We start from the raw sequence: 15,406 nt of genomic DNA, 5'->3' as shown, positions 1-15,406 counted from the left end.
GGGGAGGAAGATGGGACATAGCAGAGGGTGGGGGATGGGGAATCAGGGATGGCAAGACAAAGGGCAAGGTATGCAGGATGTAAGAATTGGAAAATTATTTGCTGAGAACATGTATGTGGATGTGCTTGATTGAGCCAATGCACAGTGTATTTTGGATAGAAAATTCATTTGTGTGTTGTGATGGTGTAAAGTGAATTAATAAAAAAAGAAAAAAAAAAGCACAAGACTAAAATCTAAAAAAAAAAAAAGAATTATTTATTTTATTTATTATTATTTTTTAAAATTTGACTAGAGAGAGAATGAGAAAGCAAGCCACCAGGTCCAGAACTTGAACCATGGTCAGCCATGTGGGAGTCCAGCACCTCAGTCACCACGCCACCAGCAGGCCCCTAAACATCCTGAACATTTGGAAAATGCTAGCCACAGCCTATTATATTAGGTCATCAGAAAAGTCATGACATTTTCCAATGTTTTTCAGTGCAAAAATGCATCAAGACCTTCCAGAAGACCCAATATTTTCTATGAGATGAAAATATTATACAATGGTGTGAGAATATCTTGGGTCCCATGGTGGGAATTTTCCTAGTAGAATCCTTTAACAATAAAAATCAGGAGCACCCAAATAAATGCATCTGCGTTAACAATCTTTCCAAAATCCGTAACATAAACGAATCCAGAAGTTAGAGCGGAGCTTACTGAAGAAGACGGCGTTCATCTGGCACACCCAGGAAATCTGGCAGACAGAAAGGGCAAGTCTTCGTTTCTGTTATTCCTGTGAGGTTAATTATTGGCGTGATGTGCCCTAGTCTGTCTACAAAGGAGCTAGTTACTACCTCCCATCCACTCACAAAATCATTAAAGATCTTTCAAAACCAACTAAGATGTTACCCACGCTAGAGATCAGCTATACAGGACAGAACCCATAGACAACAATATTGTATTATGCGCTGAAAAGGTGTGAAAAGAGCAGAGCCAGCGCTATGTCGCAGCAGTAATACTCTGCTCAAAAGAAACGGGACCGTGCCTGGCAACTGTGGTCGGAATCCTTGACCCGGTCAGGCTGGAACACACTGTACATGCATGTAAGTGCGTGACTTGACCAGTGAAGGACTGGAAGATGCAGACTCTGGTGTGACCAGACCCTGAGGATTGTGCTTCCTTCTCCCTCTCCCTTTCTCTGTCACTCACACAAGCACACATATGCTCTATCATGAATGAAGAAAAAAATATTCACTAAAAGGGTAGTTCTCATGTTAAGTGTTCTTTTTTTTAGAATTATTTATTTAATTTTATTATTATTATTATTATTAAATTTGACCAGGTAGGGGGAGGGAGAGCAAGAAAGCAAGCCGCCAAATCTGGGACTCAAGTCACAGTCAGCCATGTGGGAGTCCATGGGAGTCCAGCGTCCCAACCACTATGCCACTTGCTAGCCGCATGTTAAGTGTTCTTAAAACACACACACACACACACACACACACACACACACACACGGAAATTTAGAGGCGATAGTTGTATCACCTTGATTGTGGTGAGGGTTTATGAAATCAAATTGTACATGTTAAATATATGTAGTTTATTGTACTTTGATAAAGCCTTCTTTTTAAAATAAGAGAAAAAATTTTATCACTCTTTGAAGTTTTAAGTATAAAGACATAGAAAAGAAAAACCTTCGGTGGTTTTGGAGAAGTATTTTTACTTTAAGAACTTAGTTTTGGTGGTTTCAGAAAATAAAAACATAAATCAAAGAAACAAAATGGGGGACCAGCAGTTGGCATAATGGCTATGTCGATGGACTCCCATGTAGTCAACCACGGTTCAAGTCCCAGACCCACTGGCTTAAACTCACGCTGGGTGCGTGTGCGTGTGTGTCCAAGATCCCGAGAGGAGAATGGAGGAGAAGGAATTGCAGCATGGCTATCCCCCTGAGGGGTGATTTCTCGCTTTCTGTCTCTGTCTCTCTTTTTCTGGTGAGTGCAGGTGCCCTATAGAGAAAAAAAAAGAAACATAATGGAACTAAGTTTGTTCATAAGCAAGCCCAATAGTTCTTACTGTTCACAGTAAAGCTGGAATAAAAGGAAAGAATGAACAAAAAAATTAAATTAGCTTTGAAAAGCATTAAAACTTCTTACTCAGTTTCCTATTGAGTTTGCATGTGTACATTTGTCCTGACGCTGAGATCTTCTTGTTTTATAGAAAGGCATGAGCGCCCTCTTGTGGGTAATCTAATAGTTTTCAATACACTGTAGAAAAAACTGACATACGTCTGACTTTTCTGAACATAGTCACTATCATTGGTTTCTAATGAGAGAGACAAAAACTAGAATTCACATGTTAGCTATGCATTGATTTTGTGGTAAATTTTTTCTGTGTGTATTCATTTTTTTTCTTTTTTTTTTTTTTTTAGTTTTGCCAGAGGGCTCATGTGCTGCTGGAGAGAGACAGGGAAGCAGAGAGAAAGGGAAAGTGAGAAAGCACCCCACCTGGGTGCCATCAGTTTATTCTGCATTATTAACTCAAATAAAATGTGTGCCCTTTAAAGATTTTTTTAATTGAGAAATAAGTGTCAGGAGTCAAAACAAGACTGTCAAGTCAGGGGCCAGCTAAGTGGCACAGTGGTTAAGGTGGCTGGTTCCCACATAGACAACTGTGTGGTTGAAGTCCTGGACCCAGTGGCATGAAACTCATGCTGGGCACATGTGCATGTGTGCCCAAATCCTGAGAGGAGAGTGGAGAAGAGACTGCCGTGTGGTCATTCCTCCTGGGGAGTGACTTTTCACTCTCTCTCTCCACTTCTCTGTGGCAAGTACATGCACCCTATAGAAAGCAAAACAAAATGAAAGGTCTATCGCTAGTGATTTCCTATTGAAGCTCTCATCAAATTTCTTTTAGGACCAGCAGTTAGCGTAATGGCTATGTCGCTGGACTCCCATGTAGTTGACTGCAGTTCGTGTCCTGAACCCAGTGACTTAAACTTACGCCGGACGTGTGCGTGCGTGCCCAAGATCCTGAGAGGAGAATGGAGGAGAGGGGATTGCAGCGTGGCCATCCTCCTTGCGGGGTGATTTCTCGCTTTCTGTCTCTCTGTCTCTCTCTGTCTTTCTGGCGAGTGCACGTGCCCTATAGCAAAAACTTGTCAAAAAAAAAATCCCTTATTTTATGAAAGAAATGAGGAGTGTTGTCATGGTGTTGAAAGACTCTGGAGACATTTTTCCAGGTGTTTCTCTGCTAAAGCTTTGTCTACTTTCTCAAAACACTCTCCTAACGAACAGATGTTATTACTCTTCGGCCCTCCAGAAAGTCAACAAGCAAAATATCTTGCCATGACCTCTACTCCTGACAGGTCTGCGTTTGCTTTGACTTCCACCTCTTAGTAGTCATTTCTTCATTTCTGTTTTGTCTTGAGGATCATAACAAGAGATGTGCGATCTTCTGTTAAAATTCTTTGAAGAAATGCTTCAGGATTTCGGATCCCACTTGTTTAAAATTTCCATCCAAACTCTGCTATTATCTACGGCTGATCTGGGTACAACAGTTCTGGCACCCACTGAGCAGATAGCTCGCTCAACTTTAATTTTTCTGCCAGAATTGTGGAACTGAATGAATGGAAATGTCTATGGTGTTGGCTGTTGTTTCTGGTTGGTAATGGTTAGTCTTCTCAATTAGCATGGACTAGATTAGTTTTTCCCTCATGAATTGATGTGGATGGTTTGCTGCTACGGATATCTTCTTCATCCTTGTCTTGCCCCTTCTTAATATAAGTTTGGTGGGCCAGCAGGTGGCACAGTGGTTAAGGCACTGGACTTCCACATGATCAACCGTAGTTCAAGTGCCAGAACTGGTGGTTTGAAACTCACACCAGGCACGTGTGCGTGCATGCTCAAAATCCTGAGAGGAGAATGGAGGATTTCTTACTTTCTGTCTCTCTGTCTCTCTGTCAATTACATGCACGCTGTAGCAAAAATCTCTCAAAAAAAAAAAAAAAAGGAAAAGAAGTATTGCATTTGTAAATATCTGATTTCTTTGGGCATTACTCCCACAAATTTTTCATAAAGTATCAGTGATTTCACCATTCTCCTACCCAGGCTTCATAAATTAGATGTTTGTACGTGCTTCAATTTTAGCAGAATACATGTCTCTCTGATAGGGATGCTTTTGTTTTGCCTTTTATTTATTTTTTTTTAATTGACAGAATGTGTGTGATCTCACCAGAGAGAAAGGGAGAGAGAGAAAGCACCCTCTAATGAGGCCTGGTCACCATGCAATAACTTTTTCCCTCCATTTCTCCATCCTGTCAGGATTCAGGGCACACACACACAAGCGCACACACACACACACACACACACACACAGTCTGACATGTTTTCCAAGATGCTGATGCCTGAACCCACAGGGTCAGCCATGTGGGATCTGGCTCCCTATGCACGAAGCTTAATCAACGCATTCCAGGCTGGCCTATAGGGACTATTTTCAAATTAGCGTCTTATCCTTCTTTAGTGCTTCAAAGTAGATCTTCTTCAGACATGTTATAGCAAGTTAATACAAGTTTATTTTGGTGCAAAACTTTTTTGAAACCTATGCGCAGTTTTTTCATAATATGTATTTCTCATTAGTGTTTGAAGACCTCTTTGAGGATGGTAAAGCACAGGAAGACTTTGAAGTTGATGACATATTCATTATCTTGATTGCTATATTGGTTTCATGGATGCATACAGATGTCAAAACTCATCGAATGGTACACTTGATGGGCAGTTTCGTGTGTATCAACTACACCTTAATAAAGCTATAAAATAAATAGACAAGGGAACCAGCAGTTAGTGTAATGGCTATGTCACTGGGCTCCCACGTAGTCAACCGTGGTTCGCGTCCCGGACCCGGTGGCTTAAACTCACGCCGGGCACGTGTGCGTGCGTGCCCAAGATCCCAAGAGGAGAATGGAGGAGAAGGGATTGTGGCGTGACCATCCCCCCTGGGGGGTGATTTCCTGCTTTCTGTCTCTATGTCTCTCTCTGTCTGTCTGGCGGGCGCACGTGCCCTATAATGAAAACCTCTCCAAAAATAAAATAAAATAAAATAAAATAAAATAAATAAATAAATAGACAAATACTTTATCATTAAAAAATAAGTGTTGGGGGGACCAGCAGGTAGTGTGGTGGTTAAAGCGCTAGACACTACCACATGGCCAACCACAGTTCGAGTCCCAGACCTGGAGACTTGCTTTCTCTCTCTTAAATAAATAAATAAATGTTGGACTCTCATATGGAAACAAAAATGTTCACTTTAGATAGACTCAGGAATGTTTCATCCTATTGATGCATATTTGAGAACTATTGCCAGTGTGGCAAACCCAGCATCCCCAGATAGTATTACTTTGGGTAAGGTTAAGTGAGTAAAGAAAGTTTATTTAGGATCAATATAAACAAAATTTTCAGCTGATCATCATATCGTTGTTAATGTCCTATGGCAAGTATAATAAAGTCATGTGGTTGACTTGAGAATTGACTTAGTTCAACATCCTAATTTTGCACAGAAGAATATTGTAAGAAATATCCCTGAAGTTCTTCCTAAATAAAACGATATTAATAAACTTTTTTTTTTGAGAGGTTTTCGCTATAGGGCGCGTGTGCTCTCCAGACAGAGAGAGAGAGACATAGAGACAGAAAGCGAAAAATCACCCCCCAGGGGGGATGGTCACGCCACAATCCCTTCTCCTCCATTCTCCTCTCGGGATCTTAGGCACCCACACACATGAGCCCAGCGTGAGTTCTAAGCCACCGGGTCCAGGACGTGAACCGCGGTCGATTAAGTGGGACTCCAGCGACATAGCCATTATGCTAACTGTTGGTTCCCTATATTAATAAGCTCTTAAGGAGATACTTCTTTTTTTCAGTTTTTGCTTTAGGGCATGTGCATTCATCCAAGAGGGACAGAGAGAGACAGAGATGGAAAGTGAGAAGTCACCCCGCCTCCCCCACCTCCACAGGGAGCAGGGATGGCCACACTGCAATCTCTTCTTTTTATCTCCTCTTGGGATTTTGAGCGTGTACGCACATCATGATTTTCAAGCTGCTGGGTCCAGGACTAGAACTGCACAATTGGCCATGCGGGATTCAACACCTTCACTTCCACAGTATCTGCTAGTCCTCTTATGGAGCTCCTTACCTATCCCAATTGAGTTGTTTCTTTTTCCTCTACATATACCTTCAAATCAAAACATCCTTCAAGGCGTATCTCTGAAACAACCATCTTCATGAAGTCTTTATCTCTCAAAACTAACAAGACCTCTCCTCCTTTTATTTATTCATTTTATTATTATTTTTCTTTCTTTGGAGGGATTTTTTTTTTTTTTTTTTGCTTATAGGGCGCGTGCGCTCGCCAGACAGACAGAGAGTGACAGAGAGACAGAAAGCGAGAAATCACCCCTCAGGGGAAATAGCTACGCCACAATCCCTTCTCCTCCTTTCTCCTCTCAGGATCTGGTCCCCACAAATCACATTTTGGTGACTTAAGATAAATATTCATAGTAGGTAAGTTTATAATTTTGAAAGGAATGGCAGTAAATAATTTCAATGTGTTTTGTTTGGAGAATGTTTCTCCCCCCTATACAATCTCACTCCAAATTAAATCTATTAATTTTTTTCTTTTAAAAATCTATTTTTTACATTTATTTCTTAGTAACTTCACAAATACCTGCTCAAAAATTAATAAATAAAATAGTCATTCCCGAACCAGCTGGTGGTGGTTAAGGAGCTGGATCCCACATGGTGACAGTACAGTTTGAGTCCTGAGCTGGAAGAGATTGAGAAACAGACCAGGCACGTAGGGACGCATGCCCAAAATCCTGAAAGGGGTGAGAGATGGAGGAGGAGACTGTGTTGTGACCAAGCCCCATGGGGGATGCTTTCTCTCTCTCTCTCTTCCCCTACCCCTTTCCAGCAAGCATAGGCGCCCTCTAGTAAATTAAAATGTAAAAAGTCATCCTCCAAATGCAACTGTTGTGGTTTGCACAGCATTTTGTATTTTGTCTGTGCTCAGACGTGACTGCAGAGTTGTCTTATTTTTCACTCAATCTATCTCTCAACTGAAGGCGGTGCCTTGTGAAATTAAGTTAGGCAGGGGAGCGTCACTCTTCTGCTGTCGGTGCCTGACAGCTGCCACCTGACAGCTGCCAGATTACTCTTTTCTTTCTCAGGTAGTCATAATAAAGATCGCCTGGATTGAAATGCCAGCTTCTTCACTAGCTAGGAACTTGGGCAGTCAACCTCATCTATAAAAGGGATGTTTTGAAGGGATGTTCCAGGGATTCAGTGAGTTAATACACGTGAAGGGTTTGAACAGTGCCTGGCATGGGGTGGGTGAGTGTGTTTTTGTATGAACAACAACCTCTCTCATTAATTAATTCAACAACCCATATTTATTTACTCATTCCATGAGATTGTAGAAATGTATTCACGTCCTTGACTTACTGGGAAATGAATGGAAAACTCCGGTGGATGAGTGCTGACAAAGGTTGTAACAGTTAACGGATTTTAAATGACCTACTCTTATGTATATATTTATATATTTAATAATTTAAAAAATTCTTCTTCATTATTATTTTTAATCTGATCAGAGAGAGACAGAAAGAGCAAGCTGCTGGGTCCAGGACTCAAACTGCAATCAACCATGTGGGGGTCCAGCGCCTCAACTACCACACCACCTGACGGCCCTTAATCTGCACTTTTTAACAGATGGTCGGATGATCACATTTTATCCAGTCTACACTGTTTTCCCTTGTCTGGGTCACGCTGAGTAGAAACTAACTAATATACAATAAAAGCAAACACTTCAAAATCACACAGAAGAACTAATTTATGTCCTTGTTCTTTCTTCCCCCACTAACATGGATAATGCTATCTCTGCCCCTATGGTTTTTTCCACTTCTAATTTTAAACTATGGGATTAAAAATGAACGATTCTCACTTCTTTCATTGGAGTGTGGAGATGTTGAAATAAATTAATATATGTGAAAAAGTCTGCATGTCAGATCGTTGCAGAAAGCAGGACAGTAGTAGCAACCGGTGAGTACATTCACATACAAATCTTCAACTCACGATGGAGCGTTTCGGCCGTGCGAATAAGTTTGACACTCCGAGGCTTCCGTAGGGAGAGCCCTAGGAACCAATGTGGCGCCGCCTGCCGAGTGTCCCATGTGCTGTTTCCGGTCACACCCGGAAGCACGAGTCCTCACTGCAGCTGGGACGACTTGGCAGTGTGGGTTTTGTAACAGTGCTCGCCTTGTCACTCGGCTGCCAACATGTCCAGCAGGAACAACAACAAGCTGCCCAGCAACCTGCCGCAGCTACAAAATCTGATCAAGCGGGACCCGCCAGCCTACATCGAGGAGGTGGGAGTGCGGCGCCGCGGACGGCGTGGCCGGGGCGCTGACGGTGGAGACTGGCCGGGGAGGCGTGGAGTAGCGCTGGGACTCTGTTAGGGTCAGGGGTCTTTCCGGAGGGGCGAAGGGGGTGGAGAGGGGACATGCCTAGGGGTCGTTGCCCACCTTTTGGAACTCTGTTGTCTTTTCGAATTTTCTATCTGCCACTTAAACGGACTTTAAAAACTTCATTTTCCAAAGATCAGGGCAGTGGAAGTGAAGAGTAACTAACTAGTACAAGAAATTACTATAGGGGAGGTTCCGAATGCGTCAAGTACTATACAACCATCGATAGAGTAGTAGGTTGACAGTCCGTGTAGTTCTCTGTTTAGGAGCATGGGTTTGAAAACCAATTCTAAGTCGCGGCTGTGTTGAACAATTGTGTAACTGAGGTGAGTGAATCATCAACCCTATGCGTGTTTTTGAATGTGTAAGGAGATAACACCTACCTGTTTCATTCATTTAACAAATGTAAGTGCAAACCAACCTAGAGGACACCTACTGTGTGCTGATAGGATTCTAGGCATTGGGGATACAGTGATAAATAACACTGGTAAGAGAACCTGCTCTTGAACTTTTGTTTTAGTAAGTGTAGACGTGTAGTGGAAAGGACTGTGGAGACAAAACTGGCTGAGAATATGTCAGGTCTGGAGGCTCTGATTCAGATTCCGTGAACAGGGAGGCGTCTCTGCGGTAATAATATTGAGCCAGGCCGGTCAGGGGCATTGTCAAGAGGGAGTAGGAAGTGAAGAAGGTCTCGGAAGGAAACCGAGAAGCTGCCGGTGGGACTGAAGTGTAGTGAGTGTGGGAGAGGGCAGTGGATGAATGTGGGAGAGGCAGGTGGGGTGAGATTGTGCAGGGCTAGGCCATGGTAAGAAGTTTAGATTTTATACTTAGTGTTTTGGTGATTGATGGGAGGTTTTAAGAAGGGGAGTGACACATCTTATTTATGTATTTGGGGGGTTTCCTGTTTGTTTTAAGAGAGGTTCTTGCTATAGGGCACACATGCTTGATGGAGAGTTAAAAGGCAAGAAATCAACCCCCGAGGGCATGGCCATGCTGCAATCCCTTCTCTTCAGATTTTGGGCACGCACGCACACACTCCCAGCGTGAATTTTTAGCTGCCAAGTCTGGGACTTGAACCACAGTTGACTACATGGGAATCAGTCGATGTCACCATTATGCCATCTGCTGGTCCCTGATTTATATTTTTAAGAATTTACCCTGGAAGTTTGATATAGCATGGATTATAGGAGAGTAAGACTAGAAGCAGAATAGCTAATATAACTGCTGTCAGAATCGTCCAGTAAGGGATGGTGGTGCCATAGGACTTGTCAACAGCTTGTAGAGAGGTAGGCAGACTGAGACTACTCCACATGAAGGCACCAGACAGGACTTTGTGGTGGAGTGGATGTGGGGAACGAGGGGAAAAGAAAGAATGAAGGATGCCTCGGGCTTTTTACTTTTGTGTCTAGGTAGACAAAAGCGTCATTTGCAGAAGTTTATTCATTTGACAGATATTACCTGTTTTGTGCGAGGCATGGTGCTAGATACTGAAACTATAGTGGTACAGGTAAAATCCTGTCCCCATTGGGCTAGCTGGTGGTGTGGAGGTTAAGACGCTGGATCCCACATGGCTGGCTGAGCAATTGCGTCCCAGACTCAGCAGCTTAAAAAACAAACACCGGGGGTGGGACCAGCAGTTAGCATAATGGCTGTGTCGCTAGACTCCCACATAGTCAACTGTGGTTCGAGTCCCGGACCCGGTGGCTTAAACTCACACTGGGCGCGTGTGCGTGCGTGCCCAAGATCCCGAGAGGAGAATGGAGGAGAAGGGATTGCGGCATGTCAAGTGATGAAAAATGCTGAAAAAAGGAAAATGTGTTGGACATAAGGTGGGGTTGCGATTTTAAATGCAGTAGAAGGGAAGGTCTTCTTGAGATGATAATTTTTACATAAAAACCTGGAGTGATAGAGAGCTGCACGTGTATTCAGCTAAATACATAATACAGTTTCGTTTATTTAATTTTATTTTTCTACAGTTTCTGCAGCAGTATAATCACTACAAATCCAATGTGGAGATTTTCACAATACAACCAAATAAACCCAGCAAAGAACTTGCAGAACTGGTGATGTTCATGGCACAGGTAAGTAGTAATTTCTGAACGTGACAAAGACCAATGACTGAATGTGGTGGCATGAGCCTGAAATTCCAGCTACTCTGAAGGCAGAGGCAGAAGGATTGAGAGTGCAAGGCCAGCCTGGGCAATATTGCTAGACACTATCTCTTAAAAAAGAAAAAAGAAAAAAAAATGCATTACACGTAATTTACAAATTTTTTTTTTTTTTCAGTAATACTCAACCTCATTACACTCTGGAGTACAAACTTAATTTTTTTTAACTTTACCTTTTTGCTAATGTTATTTTCTTCAACTCTGGTGAATCGGAAGATTTAACTAGATCTTTTTCCAGAACCAAACCGGCACAAAACCTTCAAACTATCTTTTTTTCTTTTAATTTGTTATAAAAGCAAGTTCAAAATTATGTCACACATTATTTTACAGACTAGAGAAAATACCAGAGGGGTCAAGTGAGGTGGAACCATGCACTTCTGTGAAATGGAAACTCATACTGTGTTTTTGCAGAACAGCCTAGATCTCTGCATCTGAATTATAGAAGAAGAAACTTCAAAGGAGCCTTTGTTTCGTTACAGATTGCTCAGTGCTACCCAGAACACCTCAGTACTTTTCCTCAAGAGCTGAAGGATCTTCTTTCCTACAATCACACTGTCTTAGATCCAGATCTTCGAATGGTAGGACCAGTGTTTGGATCTATAAATGTGTTGTTTACACGTATGCATGTATTAGGTTGTTGGAAAAGTCAGGACGTGTTTTTCTATGCAAAAATGTGTCATGACTTTCTGACAACCCAGTAGTATGTGTTTAAACAAGAAGAGCCTCTCAGCTAAACATCTTTTATCAGTGGAAGTCAGCACATCTCACCCTTTTTAAAAATCCTTCTGTGGCTTCTCATTTATCCATAGAATGAAACTTAATACCATGGCCTATAAGTCCCTGCTATAAGTGGTCTGCTTCCTGCCTGTGTTTCCGATCTCTCCTTTTCTGTTGTACCCCCGTTTCTGATCTGTTTTTCCAGCATGTTGAACCTGCCTGAATGCTTTTATCTCTTTTGGATAGGTGATGTCTCCCAGTCATTCAAATTTCATGTGCATTAGCCTGTATTTTTATAATGCTTAATCAGCTTACATCTAAGTCTTATCCCTTTAGTGGTTGTAGCAGTGTTGTGGATGAGATCCCCTCTTCCTGGCCAGTGTATACTTTCTTGCACCTGCTGTGAATGCCAGCTTCCAGTGCCCACAGCTGCCCTTTCTCTGGAGTGTCATCCTTAGCTAAGTGGAATTCATAGCCCCTGTGGATTTCCTTCTTCACTCACTGACTGTTATTATGAGAGAAAAAGGCCTACCCCCTGCCTTAAAGGGGATCTAACTCAGCCTTGTGATTTGTGCTTCAAGGCTTCCTGTGATGCCACTAATGCTCCACTCCAGCCGAGGACACATCCTTGCTAAGCTTTCCTTTTCTCTGCCCTCTCCTGCTTCTTTCACTTCCCTTCGGAGAGCTTATTCCAGCAAATCACATAATGAATCAGGCTCTGCTTCTAGGGGATCTACCCTAAGGCATTTTCAGTTTTGTTTTTGTTTGTTTATTTGTTTGTTTAATTCATGATGAAGTATATTCATGTGTTCATGTAAGAGAGAGAAAGATAGAAAGAGACACCCTTCACAAGACTGGGTCACACCTCAGTCACCTTGCTCTGTTCCTGCCAGAACCATGGGCATGCAGACATACACCGGTATGTTTTAGGGCATCCTGGCAGGGGACTCGAACCTCATCTGGCATATGGCTTCCATCTCTACAATCTGGTATACTGCTGGCCATACAACAGAGGCTGGGCTCTACTCAGAAGTCGGCTACGTCTACTTTTCATTGTTTCTTGGCAAGTGCAATGCATCTGCTTTTTAATCACCTTTACAGCAAGCGCTTCAGCAAATATTATGATCACAAAGCATGTTGATTTCCTTTACCAAAACTTGTTACGTCATAGATTCAACTTGTTTCTCATTCTTACATTTTCCTAATTTCTGTAATTTTACCATTTTTATACTTCTCTGGGGTTTTATGAATTTGATTAGGCCCTGAAGAAAAATGCTATCTCAGACCAGCCAAGGTTGGAGGCTCTCAGTTTTTCAGTTGATTGACTTGGTTGGCACATGGGACCTGTCTGCACAGAGTAGGGCTTCAGACCTGAACCGTTAGTTGGAAGGAAAGCTTCGACGTATGTTATGGAACTCTTCCATAAGTCATACAGATGTGAGATTTTCAGTAGGGACTTGGTGTTTTTCCTCATTATTATTTTTCTTTAAATTTCACATGGTTGGCAGTAGGCAGCCAAACTGGTCTGTGGGCATTACTAAATAAATAAAATGTGTTTATTTGTTTCTACTTGGTGTTTGAGGATTGTTAGTAGGCTTTTCCCAAAAAATAGTAGTTTCCTTTGCTATAAAACAGTACACTGCAAGACCTTCCTTTTATTATTATTCCTGGCTGTGAGGCAGAGAGAGAGATATGATCTGTTTCTATGGAAGCAGGACGAAGTAAATCTGGGAATTACTTCACAAGTCCCAGAAAAGTAGCAAATACACTAGGTAGAAAGAAAGCCCAGTGGCCGATAAGGTGATAAGAAACAAAATATACATGTATAGTAATTTTCACTACTTGATAAAATCTATAAAAATTGAACTTATTGCTGTGGTGGCGAGAAGGTCCCAGGTTCACATCCTGAGGTCTCCCTGTGCATGCTGGGCACACTTGTGCTTACCTGTCATCCTGGCTGACCGAGGCTGGGTTGGATGGCTGCATGAAGGACTGGTTTAGATGCATGTGTGTCTCTGTCTCTCCTCTCTCTCATGGAAGAAAGTTAGTTTGAAAAAATTTAACTTAATATCTCTTTTCAACATTGTAATTACCTTTAAAGTAGTTTTTATGAACTTCTTTTTTAGCATCATTACATCTATTTCATGTTAAAATTGTCACCACTTGGCCAAGGACTCCTTAATCCTTTAAGCAGTGCCCCTGATGTTTCCAAAAACATCATTGCATTCTGGACAAATAGCTCTGGAGTCATTTTTACTAGCTTTCCTACCCTAAGACATGGAATCAGCTATTGTCCATAGATTATTTGTTATGTTCAATGATGAGTAGCATTGGAGACTGACATTGTTGTGATGAGGGTTCAGGTGACAGCTGGTGGCAAGCAAAAGTCCTACAGCTCGGTTAGGCCATTCTCAGTGCTGACAGGATTTCAGAAGAATGCTTTGATTATTCCAGGTTTAGTGTATTGAGTTATTATTACCCCATTTACCTTTTTGTGGATTCATTCATACTAGGATTTTGTCATATGTTGACACTCCTCCGAGACCTCCTTTGACCTCTCTGTGTGCAGTAGCCCTCCCTCAGTCAGTAGGTCAGTGTTCAGTAATAGTATTACCCTGTTTTATTTCCTTGTGCCACTTCCTACCTGAGACACCTTTGCTTATGTCTCTATTTGTCTCCTTTTCTGCATCATTCCCACCGTAAGCTTCATGGGCGTGAACGCTGTCTGTTCTGCTGCCCGGTATTGTACGGGTTGGTAAAAGACCTGAAGCTCTTTGGGATGTATATACTCCATCTTCTCACTTTATTATCTTATGGTATGTTTTCCTTTCCTTTCGAGACATTTTGCAAAGCTTTGATCTTACTGAGAAATAAGAACCTCATCAACCCATCAAGTTTGCTGGAACTCTTCTTCGAACTTCTGCGTTGCCATGATAAACTTCTACGAAAGGTAAAGAATTTTTTTTCCTGCATCTTACTCTTCTTGAGTTGACATAAAACTTCAGGATTTGGAATCCCTTGACTTCCTGATGCTTTACATTATTTAATACAGTTAATGATTTTTAGAGGAAAAGAAATAGCCATTGTGTTCAGATGATACGGTGTTAATAGCAAATACATATTGAGTGTATGCTTTGTGCCAGACATCATTCTTGGAGCTCTTATATATTTAATCAGTTCCTCATAAAGCGCAATGAGAGAGGGATTATTATTATTTACAGATGAGAACGTTGAAGCACAGAGAGACAGTAACTTGGCCAGGGTCACACAGATGCTGAATGGTAGAGCTGAGTGAGGCTGCCTGCTCTAAATGCAAGCCCTTTACCTTGTAGTATCATAGACAGGCTAAATCAGGGCGAGGATGCTCATGGCCGTCACACCGCCCCCCTTCTTAGTCCATTATTCATTGCTAACAATCCTGAGACAGTGAGTTATAAAGAAGTAGAGGCTTGTTTGACTTAGCATTCTGGTGGCTGCAAAGACCAAAGGCACAGACTGGTATGAGGCCAGCCTACATCACAGCACAGCTGATAGAAGCAGAGGGGGGTGGTGCGTGTAGAACGTGTGGACTGGGTTCCATGTGGGTTTCCCTCTCTAGTTCTGGTGTTACTCCCTCTGCTTATAAACTCCCAGAATTTAGTCATGGAGGCCCTGCCTAACCACTCAATCATTAACCTCTTCCCACTGTTCAGAACCATAATCAGATTAACTTTTCACCCTCTTCGTCCTGTTTTTAGGGCTCAACACAGGACTTTAGAGTGGATATTCAAACAATAGCACCCAGTGTTTAGGGTTGCATCGTTAAACGATAGAACCCATTCATATTTTTTCCAGATTTAACAAGGTTCGAAATGTTGGTTAGGCTTAATTCATCTATGTTCTGTTTCTTTTCCTCAGACTTTATATACACATATCGTGACTGATATCAAGAATATAAATGCAAAGCACAAGAACAATAAAGTGAATATAGTAAGTACCTTTTCACTTTCCCCATTTGCAGCATTGTACCATCGGTGTGTTCAATCTTCTCTCCCCTCTTT

At 42.0% G+C, this 15,406-nt stretch overlaps 1 protein-coding gene across 1 annotated transcript in view; it reads left to right on the top strand.

The window, feature by feature from the left end:
* Positions 1 to 8,192: 8,192 nt before the first annotated feature.
* SDAD1 (SDA1 domain containing 1) overlaps positions 8,193 to 15,406 on the top strand; it is a 29,736-nt gene continuing 22,522 nt past the window's right edge. Inside the window, exons 1-5 of the mRNA XM_006142947.3 lie at positions 8,193 to 8,385; positions 10,458 to 10,562; positions 11,129 to 11,227; positions 14,206 to 14,316; positions 15,264 to 15,335. Of these exons, the coding sequence (XP_006143009.1) occupies positions 8,296 to 8,385; positions 10,458 to 10,562; positions 11,129 to 11,227; positions 14,206 to 14,316; positions 15,264 to 15,335 (477 nt within the window). The 5' untranslated portion in view covers positions 8,193 to 8,295. The remainder of the gene's footprint in view (positions 8,386 to 10,457; positions 10,563 to 11,128; positions 11,228 to 14,205; positions 14,317 to 15,263; positions 15,336 to 15,406) is intronic.

Source organism: Tupaia chinensis, unplaced genomic scaffold, assembly GCF_000334495.1.
Source record: "Tupaia chinensis unplaced genomic scaffold, TupChi_1.0 Scaffold000086_1, whole genome shotgun sequence".
In the NCBI taxonomy this organism is placed as follows: Eukaryota; Metazoa; Chordata; class Mammalia; order Scandentia; family Tupaiidae; genus Tupaia; species Tupaia belangeri.
Note: the sequence above shows the minus strand (reverse complement) of the source record. Positions and strands in the feature narration are given on the sequence as shown.